This window comes from Octopus sinensis, linkage group LG20, assembly GCF_006345805.1.
Source record: "Octopus sinensis linkage group LG20, ASM634580v1, whole genome shotgun sequence".
Lineage (NCBI taxonomy): Eukaryota > Metazoa > Mollusca > Cephalopoda > Octopoda > Octopodidae > Octopus > Octopus sinensis.
Genome location: NC_043016.1, coordinates 26243892 through 26259912, shown reverse-complemented (window position 1 = coordinate 26259912; position 16021 = coordinate 26243892). Strand labels below are relative to the sequence as shown.

General features: G+C 36.7%; 1 protein-coding gene across 5 annotated transcripts in view; it reads left to right on the top strand.

Annotated features, from left to right (window-relative positions):
• LOC115222628 overlaps positions 1-16021 on the top strand; it is a 102637-nt gene that overhangs the window by 56501 nt on the left and 30115 nt on the right. For all 5 annotated transcript variants that reach the window (XM_029792936.2, XM_029792934.2, XM_036511493.1 and 2 more), the window contains 4 exons: positions 4625-4663; positions 6347-6402; positions 10379-10457; positions 14533-14660. In XM_029792936.2, coding sequence (XP_029648796.1) covers positions 4625-4663; positions 6347-6402; positions 10379-10457; positions 14533-14616 — 258 coding nt within the window. In that variant the 3' untranslated portion in view covers positions 14617-14660. The remainder of the gene's footprint in view (positions 1-4624; positions 4664-6346; positions 6403-10378; positions 10458-14532; positions 14661-16021) is intronic.

Below are 16021 nucleotides of genomic sequence, written 5' to 3'. Positions count from 1 at the left end.
TTTGGGAGTGGCCATTATTTCGAATCTTTTGTTTTCATCCAATCCAAGTTATTATTTCTGGACATTGCCTGCTGTAGCTATAACCTTGGTGCTGTTCTTAGGAGGCAGCCAAAGTGGATTAATCTGAAAATATTTTGTCTCTCTCTTAACTGGCTTTTCATACATTTCCTAAGGCTAATCCTCCTCCTCCTCCCACTTGTGTGTATGTGTGTGCATGCTGTAGATGTTCTGCAATGCACTCATTTCAGGATCTGGACACTGCTGACTTGCAGGGGTTATGTCAAACAGCTGTTACTGTTTTAGATAAATGTGACTGTTGCATGCTTATATGCATTCATCACAAATGCATGCTGACCAACTGTTTTGCTGCGTCTGTTCTTTGTCAGGTGAAATGGCAGAGAAATTTTTGCTATGTCTGGTTGCCATGGTGAAGGAAATATTGAGGTTGACGTGACTGTGTAAGGTGAGAACACGATTCCAAAGCACCAGCCCTGACCTCATCAACTACTTTCAATACTACTTGAGAGGTAGGTGGGAAAAAAGAGGGAAACGTTGCTTGCCTGGGAATTTTCTCGAAAGGGGTTGGGGTGGGGTGAAAGCAGGGAACCATGACCTGGATGAATGAGCACCTGTAGATTGTGGTGGGCAGTCACCTGTTATAATCAGAGCAATCAGACATTGACTTTCAACTGTTCAAGCTAAGTACTGGGATACTCTCTTTTACTCTTTTACTCGTTTCAGTCATTTGACCTGTGGCCATGCTGGAGCACTGCCTTTAGTCGAGCAAATCGACCCCAGGACTTATTTTTTGTAAGCTTAGTACTTATTCTATCGGTCTCTTTTCCTGAACCGCTAAGTTATGAGGACGTAAACACACCAGCATCGGTTGTCAAGCGTTGTTGGGGGGACAAACACAGACACATATACATATACATATACATATATATATATATATATATATTATATATATATATATATATAATATATATATATATATATATACATATATATATATATATATATATATATATATCTATGTCCAACCCATGCAAGCATGGAAAACGGACGCTAAACGATGATGATGATGATGTACATATATACGATGGGCTTCTTTCAGTTTCCATTTACCAAATCCACTCACAAGGTTTTGGTCAGCCCGAGGCTATAGTAGAAGACACTTGCCCAAGGTGCCACACAGTGGGACTGGACCCGGAACCATGTGGTTGGTAAGCAAGCTACTTACCACACAGCCACTCCTGCATCAAAATTTGTTAATTTTTTAAAGTTTTTTTTTTGTTTTTCATCCTGTTTGGCATACCATCATTATATGTATGAAAACAGGTTAAAAATTATTCCGATTTCAAAAACAATGAGCAAATTTTGCAGAGGAAGAATAATGCCGCAGAATTAAAAGGAAAAAAGAAAAAACAAAAACAAAAAACTTGTCAAACACTGTAATAAAAAAAATTTTTGTCTTAATTTAAATAACATCAGAAAGGAATAAAAGATATAAACAAATTTGTTTGAGAACCCACCACCAGTTGCACCAGCTTTAGAAGGTTTCTGAAGGCCTATTGCCACTGAGTGAAACTATATCACTAGAAAAGAAAAAATAAATAAATAAATAAAATACACAAAAAAAGATATAAAATTTCTTAAAATTAAAGCAAACATTGACAATTTGAAATTTTATCAATGAACGTGATTCGTGTGGCATTAACTTCAAAGCCGACTGTTGACTTGCTTTCCTTTTTTTTCTATGAATTGGTTAAATTGGATGCAAGATTTTATTGATAAGCTTTTTATGGCTCTTCAAATAATGGGAAAGCTGTGCAAAAACAATTTGTTTCATTCTCTTGACTGAAATTTGAAATTTGAGAAATGTATTGTGAAAAAAAAAAAGAAGAAAACCATGTGGATCAGGTAGCATTTTGTTCAATAAGAGCTAATTTTGATTAAAGAATTACTATAAACAGTATTGATGCAGTAAAAGGGGGAAAAAAAAATCAACTTAGCTTAAACACAGACATGAAAACGCATTTGCATACACACACACACACACTCATACACACATATTTATATATATGTGTGAATTTGTGTGTATGGGTGTCTATTTTTATACATATATATGCGTATAGTTTCATCATCATCATCGTTTAATGTCTGTTTTCCATGCTAGCATGGGTTGGACAGTTCGATTGGGGTCTGGGAAGCCAGGTGGCTGCACCAGGCTCCAGTCTGACAGTGCTTCTACAGCTTGATGCACTTCCTAATGCCAACCACTCTGTGAGTGCCACCGACACAGGTGCCAGGAGAGGCTGGCAATGGCCACAATCGGTTGTTGCTTTTTACGTGCCACCGGCACAGAAGCCAGTCAAGGCGGCGCTTGCATCGGCTACATTCGGATGGTGCTTTTTACGTGCCACCGGCACAGGTATCACAACTACAATTTCCATTTGATTTTTATTTGATGTTGATGTACTTGACTCAATAGGTCTCCTCAAGCACAGCAGGTCGCCCCATGATCCAAGGTAAGCACAGCAGGCCATCCTGCGATTCAAGGTACTTTGAATGGGCTGGAGCTGCTATGTGAAGGTGGTGCAGGAAACGGCAATGAACTCACATTATTTGTCGGGTCTTCACAGTCACAGCATATCTCCAGAGATCTTGGTCTTTCATCATTGCCCCTGTGAAACCCAACATTCGAAGGTCATGCTTGACGACCTCATCCCATGTCTTTCTGGGTCTACCTCTACTCCAGATTCCTTCAACTGTTTGGGAGTGGCACTTCTTCGCACATCTCTCCTCATCCATCCATAGTACATGACCATACCAGCGCAAACGTCTCTCTTGCATGCCACATCCAATGCTTCTTATGCCCAGCATTTCTCTCAGGGCGCTTATACTCTGTTGTATGTGCACACTGACATTACACATATAAATATGTCTGTGTATGTGTATATATATATGCATATGTGTATGTACCTATATATATATGTGTGTGTATGTGTATATCATCATCATCATCATCATCGTTTAACGTCTGCTTTCTATGCTGGTATGAGTTGAACAGTTTGACAAGAGCCGGCCAGGCAGAAGAATGCATCAGACTTCTGTGTCTTTTTTGGCATGGTTTTTACAGATGGATGCTCTTCCAAATGCCACCCACTTTACAGTGTGAACTGTATACTTTTTATGTGGCACCAGCACTGGCAGGGTTACCATGTAATTTCCAAAACAAGAAATCTTTGAGAGGCGAGGGGAAATTGGAGGAGGTGATCTTGTGTCAGATGATGAAAGGTTAGAGATCAACAGAGAGGCAGAAACAGGGTCTTGCTGTAGAGAAGGTACATGGTTACCCAGTCAGAGAGAGAGAGAGAGAGAGAAGAATCTTGATAAATACAGTTACTCAGGATTTCCTTGTTGAAACATTAATTTATTTTGCCATTTTTCAAGCTGACAAACTGTCTTGTCCTTATCAGTTTGAAAAACTGGTGAAATAAATTAATGTTTTAATCAGGAAACCCTGGATAGCTGTATTTGACAATACTTGAAGATTTCATTATGACATTATCTTAACTCTCTTAGTTGATTGAGTGCTTTTCTACTTGTTGAAGCCTTATCATACAATATATATAGGTGCAAGAGTGGGTGTGTGGTAAGTAGCTTGCTTACCAACCACATGGTTCTGGGTTCAGTCCCACTGCATGGCACCTTGGGCAAGTGTCTTCTACTATAGCCTTGGGCTGGCCAAAGCCTTGTGAGTGGATTTGGTAGACAGAAACTGAAAGAAGCCCGTCATATATATGTATATATATGTATGTGTGTGTGTGTGTATATGTTTGTGTGTCTGCGTTTGTGCCCCCAACATCGCTTGACAACCGTTGCTGGTGTGTTTACGTCCCCATAACTTAGCGGTTCTGCAAAAGAGACTGATAGAATAAGTACTAGGCTTACAAAGAATAAGTCCCGGGGTCAATTTGCTCGACTAAAGGTGGTGCTCCAGCATGGCCACAGTCAAATGACTGAAACAAGTAAAAAGTATATAAATTGTTAAAAAGTACAAATACATATAGGTACAGGTGTGGCTGTGTGGTAAGAAGTTTGTGTTGCAACCACATGGTTCCTAGTTCAGTCCCACTATGTGGCACCTTGGGCAAGTGCCTTGTGAGTGGATTTGGTAGACAGAAACTAAAAGAAGCCTGTTTGATGATTATGTGTGTGTGTGCACGCACATGCGCATGCATACGTGTGTGTCTTTGTGTCCCCACCCCCACTTCAAAACCAGTGTTGGTGTGTTTATTTCCCCATTACCTAGCAGTTTGGTAAAAGGAACTGATAGAATAAGTACCAGACTTAACAAGAAACTAAAACATGTATTGTCTGACTAGAATTTCACAAGGCAATTGTCCAGCATGGCCACAGTCTAATGACTGAAACAAATAATAGATGTACATGTGCATACAGGCATACACACACATACACACTCCCTGATATTCTCCCTATACCTTGACATATCTCTCCCTCCCCCCTCTTTCTCTTACCAGCTGTTATGAATCTGTTATTTTTCTTTCTAATCTTTATTAATTTTATTAATATCACTTCAATTTAATTTACAATGCAGCCTTTCTACGACATCTCATCGGATGAAGAGGAGGATCCAGTAAGTATAACTATTTCCTATTTTATAGAATTTTCCAGATTCAGAAAAGCTACTTTTGTATTTAAACTTAAGATTCACAGAGCTGGAACATATCCTGTTCCAGCTCTGTGTATTCAGAGCATCAGATAGAACGTATCCTGGCTGATATTCTAACAGTTCTGTCAATTATTCAATCAGATTTTTGTTTTTTTTTATTCACTCTGAATGGATGGAAGACAAATTGGATTCCAGTGGGATTTGAACTTCGATAAGTATTTGTGCTCCAAGTTCAAATTCTACTAAAGTCAACTTTCAGGGACAAATACTGTAGAGCATTCTATTTAACACTCTAATACAGGGGTTTGAAAAGTGCTCAGTATTGACCCCTGGGGAGACTTATGTGGCTGTTGATAAAGATCTAAAACAATTCTGAGCATTATTGGTGCTTAAGTATTAGCAAACTGAATCTGGAAGAGTGTGGTAATGTAAGGCTAAAGCTCCACCAATTTCCAATCAAATAATTTCCAGCAGGTTAAACTGGTTAGGAAATTTAGTCTGCCACCCAAACAGGACATGGCAGGATTTGGACTCAGAATAGAAAGAACTGGTAAAAAATCTCATGAAACATGCTCATGTTGTTTTGGCTGTATGGTGAAGAAGTTCACTTTGTGATCATGTGGTTTTGGGTTCATTCTCAATGCATAGCACCTTGGGCAAGTCTCTTCTATTATAGCCCCAACTGATCAATGCTTTATGAGTGAATTTGGAAGACAAAAACTGCAGAAGCTCATTGTATATGTGTGTGTGAGTGTGTGCATGTATGTGTGCGTGTGTGTGAGGGAGAGGGAGAGAGAGTGTGTGTTTATGTGTATTTTTGTATGCATGTATATGTCTTAGTGTTAGCATCTGCATTTTCCACTCTTGACAACTAGTATTGATTTGTTTACAACCTTGAAGTTTATTAGCTTGTCAGAAGAGAATGATGACTAGGGGGTGAAACAAATGAAAAATAAAAGCAGAGTTGACCATGACAATATTTGAACTCAATACACTAAGAATCAAAACAAATGGCATCCTCTGAGGAATTCTATCAGGGGCTCCATCGATTCTGCCAATTTTCTTCCAAGTGAGATATGTTCTTATTTTATTTAATTTTTGTTGACTTTGTTTTTTTACTCTTCAAATGGAGTAGCATCAAAGGAGCTAAAGAATAGAATATTTTAAAATGTAAATATCTAAAGAGAAATAAATTTTTCCTGTGAATTGAACTAATTCAACACACATGGTTCCCTTAATGGTCTCAGCTATAAGATTATCATTTTGTCATTATATGAAGCATGATTATAAATTGGAAATTGAAATTAAGAAATCAAAAGGAAAAAGTTACATAGAGTTCACATGTCTATATTTTATTTTGCTTACTTAATACAAAGTTGTTAAAATATCTACTTGTCAGTAATCATGTATTGCACTATTTCATTCTTTTTAGAAGTTATCAGCATGATAAACCTGACATTAATTAAGCATTTTATGGAGTGTGACATTTCATTAAAGATGAAAATAAATACTGATTGGAGGAAGTTCATGGAATGAGTGTTTACTACATTTCTTTTCTTCAAGGAATATTAGTAGATTAGAAATAGAAAAAAGTTCTTGGTGATCTAATTAACATGCATATTTAACTCTTATTTCATTTAATTGCAGCCAATACATGTTTGCCTGCCGGAAAACATCACTTATAACAAAGACATACCAACATCGTAAGTCATTTATTAAATGACCAATAATTTTTTTTTTAAGCATGAGACAGCTTAAAATACTTTTCCTTTGGTGAGGGGGTGGGGCTTCATTATGTCTATTTCTGTTGAGAATTCCACTAGAAACCTTCTCTGATGTATGTGTGTGTGTGTGTGGTGATATAAACAGGAAAATAGAGCTCAAAATGTGAGTATATATATATATATATATATTATATATATATTGTTACACCACATGCATGACCTCCTGACACCACCAACAGGCTCCAAAAGTCTATGTCTGTAACTCAGAAGACTGTGCAGGTGAGCTCAGCAAACCAACTTGCTTAGGGCGGAAGAAGCAATAGTCAAAGAAGTCAAAAGAGTTGAAAATAAACAAAACCGTTGATATAACCAAAATACAAAAACTTTAATTAAGAGGCAAATAAACATTTATGGAATAAATAGAATTCTTTAGAGAGATAGGTGCAGGAGTGGTTGTGTGGTAAGTAGCTTGCTAACCAACCACATGGTTCCGGGTTCAGTCCCACTGCGTGGCATCTTGGGCAAGTGTCTTCTGCTATAGCCTCGGGCCGACCAATGCCTTGTGAGTGGATTTGGTAGACAGAAACTGAAAGAAGCCTGTCATATATATGTGTTTGTGTGTCTGTGTTTGTCCCCCTAGCATTGCTTGACAACCGATGCTGGTGTGTTTACGTCCCCGTCACTTAGCGGTTCGGCAAAAGAGACTGATGGAATAAGTACAGGCTTACAAAGAATAAGTCCCGGGGTCGATTTGCTCGACTAAAGGCGGTGCTCCAGCATGGCCACAGTCAAATGACTGAAATAAGTAAAAGAGTAAAAAGAGTAAAAGAGAGAGTTCTTTTATTTACCTCTTCTTTTGGTGAGCTCTTCTTTTTATTCACCAGTTATGGAGATGCAAACAAAGCAGCACTGTTTGCCAAATGATAAGAGACAAACACTGACAATCTCACACACACACACACACATGCAAAAAGGCTTTTGCATAGTTTTGATTTACCAGATCTGCTCAAGGCTTTAGGAAACGACACTAAAGTGCTACACAGTAAGACTAAATGTAAAAGCATACAGTTGCAAAACAACCTCCTCATCCCCACCTCACAGCCACACCTATGCTTATACAACTTATGCAGGTGCTCAAAGACATTGTTTTAAGTAAATTTATGAAATATTTATTTTGAGTTCAGCCTTAGAATAAACCAATCCCAGAATTCCCCATTGATGTACTTTAGTCAACACAGCTGTAACTGAGATGTTGTGGCATTCATTATTTACCAGGAGAGAAAATGCCGTATTAAGGATGTCATAGATGTTGATGTGACAGAGTCTTTTAAAAAGAACTATCCACTTCCTGGATTGTTTCTCTGACATTCAGCTTATCTTGGAGCATCAACAGTGCATTGGTGAGAGAGAGAGAGAGAGTGTGTGTGTGTGTGTGTAAGTGCATACAAATGTTAATGACTTAAGAAAAACAGCAAAGCCAACAAAATTTATGAAAGAAGGCAACATCTGGACGTTAGTTTTCTGTGGTGGATGTGAAACTCATACAAAAGAACACTGAAGCTTACACTAATCTCTCTCTGTCTTTCTCTTCTCTCTCCCTCTGTCTCTCTTTCACTCTCTCTCTCTCTCTGTCACGCACATACTGTTGACTATTCAATATATCACCGAAGTGGACAGTTATGTAACACTTTAACAAAACAACCCAGGGATTTACATAGAAAATATCTTATGTGACATTCTACAACCACATTTGCACAGAGAGAAAGCGAGCGAGAGAGAGAGAGAGATAGTGAGACAGACAGACAGACAGATACACATGTGGTAGTGGTGGTGGTGGTGGTGGTAAAGAGAGAGTTAGTTATTCATTTCTTTCTTCAGTTGTCTGCACAAAGACCAATCAAACATTTATCTTTGCTTAATGTTTGAACATAGTTTACAGACAGTTATGAATTGCTTTGTACAATTGGTCAGTCAACATTAATCATCATGAATCACCACTTGCTACCATCATCACCACAACCACCACCACTGCTGCCGCCACTGCCACCATCACCACCACCACCAACAGTACCAACCCTCACTGCTACATCCACCACTACAATCACCACCACCATCTTCATAAAAAAAATTATCTTCATGAACATTACTTGCTACTCTTTTACTTGTTTCAGTCATTTGAATGTGGCCATGCTGGAGCACCGCCTTTAGTCGAGCAAATCGACCCCAGGACTTATTCTTTGGAAGCCTAGTACTTATTCTATCGGTCTCTTTTGCCGAACTGCTAGATTATGGCAACGTAAGCACACCAATATCGGTTGTCAAGCAATACTGGAGGGTACAAACACAGACACAAACATATACACACACATACATACATACATACATACATACATACATACATACATACATACATATATACGACGGGCTTCTTTCAGTTTCCGTCTACCAAATCCACTCACAAGGCTTTGGTTGGCTTGAGGTTATAGTAGAAGACACTTGCCCAAGGTGCCACGCAGTGGGACTGAACCTGGAACCATGTGGTTCGTAAGCAAGCTACTTACCACACAGCCACTCCTACGCCTCAGTGAACATTTACTGTGGAACTTCCCTGTCAAAACTATTTAGCTTGGGCTTCATCCATCTCCCATCTTTCAAACTGGTAGCTTCCTCTCAGATTACACTGTAGTGATACATGCTGACAGAAGTTCTCTCTGATCCAAACTTTTCCAACTCTCGTGCACTCCTGGTTCCTGCTTTGTTTGCCGTCACTACTTTCTCTTCTACACCTATGATCTACTCGCTGTCACCTGCAGCAACAACAACCTCTCCTATGCTAGGGAGATGTAAACAAACCAACACTGGTTATCAAATGGCAAGTGACAGACACTAACTCAAAGATGCATGCACACACACACACACATGCATACACATGCACCCATTCATGCACACATGTGCACATGCACATACACACATGTGACAGGCTTTTGCATGATGTAAATGGTATATATGCAAACAGTACCGTCCTTCGTCTTCCTCTAACTTCTCTCCATCCTAACCTGCACTGAACAGAGAACTTAAAAATGCCCTCCCTCATGAGTGACAATAACAATGACAACTACAATTCCTATAGGAGAACCTCTATATGGCTCCCCAATCTATTAAAATTGCTGTCAAATCACCCTCATGTCACATCTGCAGTAGTTTCAGATAAAGTGTTTCAAAGTAAAAAATGTGATGTTTGCCGTACAAGTACTTTTGATCATAGTTGTGCCAGTGCCACATAAAAGTTCCTGTGCGGTGCCATGTAAAAGTACCCAGCACACTCTGTAATGCCGTTCGTGTTAGGAAGGGCACCCAGCTATTGAAGCCAAGCCTAATCAGACCAGAACTCTCCAGCTTGCCAGCTCTGGTCAATCCATCCATGCCAGCATGGAAAATGGTCTGGTCAAACCATGCCAGCATGGAAAATGGATATTAAATGATACTGCTGCTGCTGATGATGATGGTTATCAATGACCTGAAGCTAAACAACATTTTACTACAGATAAAAAGAGACAAGATACCAATCTAGTTCCCTTCTAACCATCTGTCCATCCATCCATTTTCTCTACCCTTGATTCATGGTAGGGTCATGGGGGTAGAATCTTCATGTACCTCCTCCAAATTTTAATTTAATTAGATGATATGGTAGGCTGGCAGAATCATCAGCATACCAGGGAAAATGCTTAGTAGTTTTTGTCCATCTTTACATTGAATTCTAATTCTGCTGAAGTTGACTTTGCCTTTCATCCTTTTGGGATCAGTAACATAAGTACCAGTGAATCACTAGGATCAATGCATTCAACTTAATCACCTCCATCTTCTGAACTTACTGGCCCTGTGCCAAAATTTGAAACCATTTAATTAAACATTTTTAATAATCCAAACTTTGCTTTTTTTGTTTTTGTTTTTGCAGTGGTAGTCACCGACCCCTGTGGCCAAAATATGGAGAGTATATGTACTTGCCACCACAGCGATGGTTACATTCACTTGAGGTGAGTAGACTTTAACATTTAACTACTGTAAATCAGAGGATGAATGTTTCCAGCCTTAAATAGACATAAAATATTTAGGAGTATTCATTAAATCTTTTTATTAGTGATATTTTTTAAAGTGTTTTATTTGAACACCTCTTTATTGCTGGGTATACAAAGAGGTGCTGAAAAACTCCTGAAAATACTTGCACATTGTGTTGATACTTCACACCACAAGATTTACTTCACCTATGTATTTTGTTTTAATAAAAGTTTATATTATTTGGAGGAGATACATGAAGATTCTACCCCCATGACCCTACCATGAATTAAGGGTAGAGAAAATGGATGGATGGTTTTATTGTAGATATTTTTCTTCAATTGTCTTAATATTTTACTTATTTTTCATATATTTTTCATATATATTTTACATGCATGGTAAGTAGCTTGCTTACCAACCACATGGTTCTGGGTTCAGTCCCACTGCATGGCACCTTGGCCACAGAGGTCGGTGACTACCACTGCAAAAACAAACAAAAAAGCATATATATATATTATATTATATTATATATATGTGTGTATGTATATTTGTGTGTTTGTGTTTGTCCCCCCAACTCACTTGACAACCGATGCTGGTGTGTTTATGCCCCTGTAACTTAGCAGTTTGGTAAAAGAAACCGATAGAATAAATACTAGACATACAAAGAATAAATCCTAGGGTCACTTTGCTCAACTAAAGGTGGTTCTCCAGCATGGCTGCTGCACATGACTGAAACAAGTAAAAGAATAAAAGAAAAAAAGAATATTTTGTGAAGTTTTTCTGTATTTACATTTGTTGCAATGAATGTCTTTCAGTTTAAATTCAGGTCAGGCCAGAATGAACAATTCTGTATTTTTATTGAAGATGTAGGGCAACATTATTTAATGTGTCCTTCATTTTTAAAATGTTAGAGCATAGTGTGAGGGAGATTTGGCTGTTATTTCTATCAAATTGAACAATCACACAGACTACCTCATCGGCTCATTTGCTGATGTGTACAAGTAAGCAAAAAGCAAAGGAAATGGATCTCCATCTGTTTCTAGGATTATCAGTCCAGTTGTATAATCAACTGGACTGTTTACACATTCAACTGGTACTTTATTTTATCAACCCTCAAAGGATGAAAGGCAAAGTCAACCTAGGTGGAATTTGAACTCAAAATGTAAAGCATTTTACCCGGGTGGTGGACATTAGAGGGTTGATAAGAAGAGAAGAGGCAAGTGGGATGGAAACGTTGGAGAGGAGGGGAGGTGAGCTCAGCTAGCTGCAAGGAGCAAAGCCATATAGTAGCTGTAGAAATGACAGAGAGAGGGGACACTGAATGTCTGGGCATCAGAGGATGGAGCACATCTGTGAGTAGTTAATCTGTCAGGTGACCAAAGCATTAGGAGTAAAATTGGTTAAATAGAAACTGTCTGGAACCCTGCCAAATGAAGTACAACTAATTTAAAGAGCCAACCTTGTCTCACACCAAATATGCAGCTAATAAGTAAAAGAGAAATTTTTAAGGAAATTAATTAAGTGCATGGATTTAAGTGAAATTTTTGAAGTTACTTTTGTCAGTAAATAAGGAACTTAATTTTATCAATAATTCCATCAACAACAATAAAAAGAAAACAATAATGTTGTAAAAGTAAATATGGAATTTGTAGGCAAATTTAACAAAGTGTATGGATTGGAGTGAAATTTATGAAGTTAATTTTGTAAATTATGCAATTACTCTCATCAGTAATTTATGTAATTTTCATCAGTAAATTATGAAATTACTTTCATCAGTAATTGTGAACTTCTTTCTGTCAGTAATTTGTTGTTGTTTGAAAACAATAGCGACTGAACTTCAAGTGAAAACAATAGCATCTGAAAAATGAAAGTGAAAACAATAGAGAGTGAGTGAGATATAGAGAGAGAAGGAGAGAGAGAGGGAGAGCTAACTAGTTAGACAGACAAATAAGATAGATATAGATAGATAAGATATAGACAGATAGATACAGAGAGATAGATAGAGAGATATATCGAGATAGATAGAGAGATATATCGAGATAGATAGATAGATAGATTTGTGTGTGAGTGCGATATGTCTCATGTTTATAAACCAGCAGTAACTTATTGTTTACTGTACTAAAACCAAAATTAATATCAGGTCTAGACATTATAGTGGGACACTTTAGTTGTTTCTTTTATGTTCAGAAATCCTTTGAAAACACACAAAAACCGTAGTTCCAAAAAATTTAAACATTCCTTTATTTATGTGTAGTTGTTACATCACTGATACTAGTAAACCAGAAGTAAATAATTCAAAAATCTTTCAAAGACGTGAATGTAATATAAAAAGCATGTGTCTGAGGTCAAATTATTTATGCAACACAAGTATGGAAGTAATTGGTGAAGCCATTTTCGTGTGAAAAGTGAACACACATCTCTATTATATATATATATATATATATAATATATATATATTACATGCTCATACACACCCACCCACACATATATATATATAACAGATAAATAAAGAAATGGAGTTAAAAGCAGGTGTTATTCAAATCTTTATACTTCCGACATATGTTTCAAAAAAACATTGGTATATTTCCAGAGGTAATAAAATGATGTAAAACAATGCTATCTTTTCATCAGGGATAAAAAGGGAAACAAAACACATCAATAAGCCATTTTAACCGAATGTAATGACTGCATATATGATGAAGGGAACACTGGCAAGTTATTTAAAAAGAGATAAAACACTAATAGATTTAGCATCAAATGCAATTAGAGAAAGAGGAGGAGAAAGAAAGAAATTAGCAGAAAATCAAGAGTGGAGAAATGTAGTTCCTATATTCAACCTTTAACTATCTTCTTACATTTCATTTCCACTAAATATATATATCTATTTCCACACCTTTAAGCTTTATTCACATTCATCTATCGCACTACATATATATGTGTATAATTATATACATATATGCTTATGCATGTATATGTGTATGCGTGTGTGTGTAGAAATGTGTGTATGAGCTTGTAATAATGTTTGTATGGGCATATATTTATACATAACTGTGTGTGTACATATGTAGTTTCTATGAACACAGAAGGTTTCTATTGTGAGAATGTGGTTGTGTATTTTTTATTTTTTATAGATTATATCTTTTATATTTTTCATGTCTGTTAGTGTAACTTCCCTTTTATTCAATGTTTTTTTTCATACTGTCCATTGTCAAAAATAGCCAATGAAAATGCCCCAAAGCTTTTAGCTTCTGCATTTGAAACTCTGAGTTCTATTACGACAACTTACTGATTGTCCTATACTATATATATATATATATATATATGTATTCCTCTATTTTCATAATATCGAGGTCTCATTCTTTTGTTATCATTTAATTATTATTAATGAATATATATATATATATATATATATATATATATATATATCATCAGTAGAACATAAATCTAAAAAAGAAGCACACCCTAAGTCATAGAGCAGTATATAAATATAAAAAGTTAGAAAAGGCTGGTTTATGGGATTATCTTTGGTTTCACGTCCATAAAGCACTTAGCTTTACAGTGTATCATCAGATCCCATATAATATTTCAACTAAAAAGATGTCCAAAAATATTCCATTCCACCAAGTAGGCTTTGTTGCAGTTTTCACCTTAGTTGCTGTGACCTAACCATGGAACAAATTTTGGAGTGTTACATGGTAGCAGTAGCACTCACAAGCAACCTGATACTATATACATTTGTAAACACTACTTTCTCCATATCTACTTACAGCTCAGCGGATGTGATAAGTTAATTGGAATTAAACGTAATAACACAGAACCATGTTAATGGGAGAATATGGCCCTTTGTAAACCAAATATTCATTAACTTTTTCGCTAGAGAATGTGTGGAATCAAAATATTGGAATTAACAAATATATCAATATAACCTCACAAAAAAAAAAAAGCTCTACTAAGAGTTGATTCAACCAGAAGCTCTCAGTTCATCAAGGAAATTAAACAAACAATAGTCTAGGAAAATTTGTTAACATCATTTAATTAACTTTTCTTTTCTTTTAGCATGGTGCAGCTGTATTCTTATATCATCCATGTGCCAATAAAGCTAACATTAGCTATTTTAAAAGAATAGCTTTGGTTGCTTAAAGAAGATTATTGTGACTCCATCAAGTAAGGTACCAAAAAGTAGGGTAAGTTGTAGCAATTACTATTATTATTATTATTATTATTATTATTATTATTATTATTATTATTATTATTATTATTATCATTGCCTCCATACTGTGAAGTCACAGAAATTTGGTGCTTTGTAAGTTGAAAAAGTGTTTGTAATAGTTTCAGTTTTCTAAGGCCCTGTCTTTTCAATTCTTTAGTTACCATTACATTTCTGAGATTGTCTGGACTGTGCAGATAGTATTTTAGGGGAATCACATCCCCTCCATTTTGCAGGGGGGTTGCTTCAATGATTTATGCGTTTTAACTGCTTTTGGCAAAAACAAATATCTTGCAATTATCTGTAATTATTTAAAGATGGCTGAAGAAGCCATCATAATGTTTGACAAAGGAATGCACTCCTTGTCGTGGGATGGGGGGTGGGGGAAATTGAGAACAAGGAAAGAATTGAGAATATGACGTCACGGAGGTGAAAAATGTTTCGTCTCTAAGTAACGTCAAAACTTTCAGTGTCGACAACGAGAACAACAACAGCAACAGTAGCAGCAGTGACAGCAACAACAACACCAACAACAATAACAACAACAACAATATGAAAGAAATAAAACATAAAAATGCAAATATCGCCTCTGATTTTTTTGTGTCAGTGGTGGGAAATATGCTCCTGAGAGTGAAGTACAAAAATGCCTTCGGTGCTGGTGGGAACAAAAGACCCACGTCACCTAAGGAAAGAAGTTTGAAACCATTGAGGTGAGATTTGGGACAGAAGAAGCCAGATGTAATTCCGCAACCACTTTGAGGAATGACAACTTTTTCTTACACCCCAGCTATCATGGCCAATGCCTTGCCATAATTAGGGTGCTGAATGTACCACCAGAAATATCCATTACCTGGTTAGTGATGGCTATCTAAATGGTTCTCACCAGCTATAATTTATGCATTCATTGTTACTGCTGTTGTGAAGTGTTCTGTTTTTCTTAATCTATAACATTATATAACTCGATTCTCTAATGTCTTTTGCTAAATGTTCTCATTCATGATAATAGCTTCCAGCAATTTTACCTTTACACTTTAATAAATATAGAAATATTTGTTTGTTTAATTTCCTAAATCATGTCATGATATTTTCTATGGTGACATCTTGTGGTGACATTTAAACACATAGTCCCTCTTTCTCTTTCTCACCCTCCCCCCTCTCTCCAGTATATCTCTCGCATGTTTAAGGACAAGGAAATATGCTGCCTACAATTTTCCATTTTGGTATCATGTTTTCTGTTTCTCTCTTAAACAAGAATGGTAATTTATTATTGGAAAAAGAAATCAGCTGACAGAAGGAAATTGTTTTGGTGCTGAGACAGAGAATCTGAAGCTTTTCTTT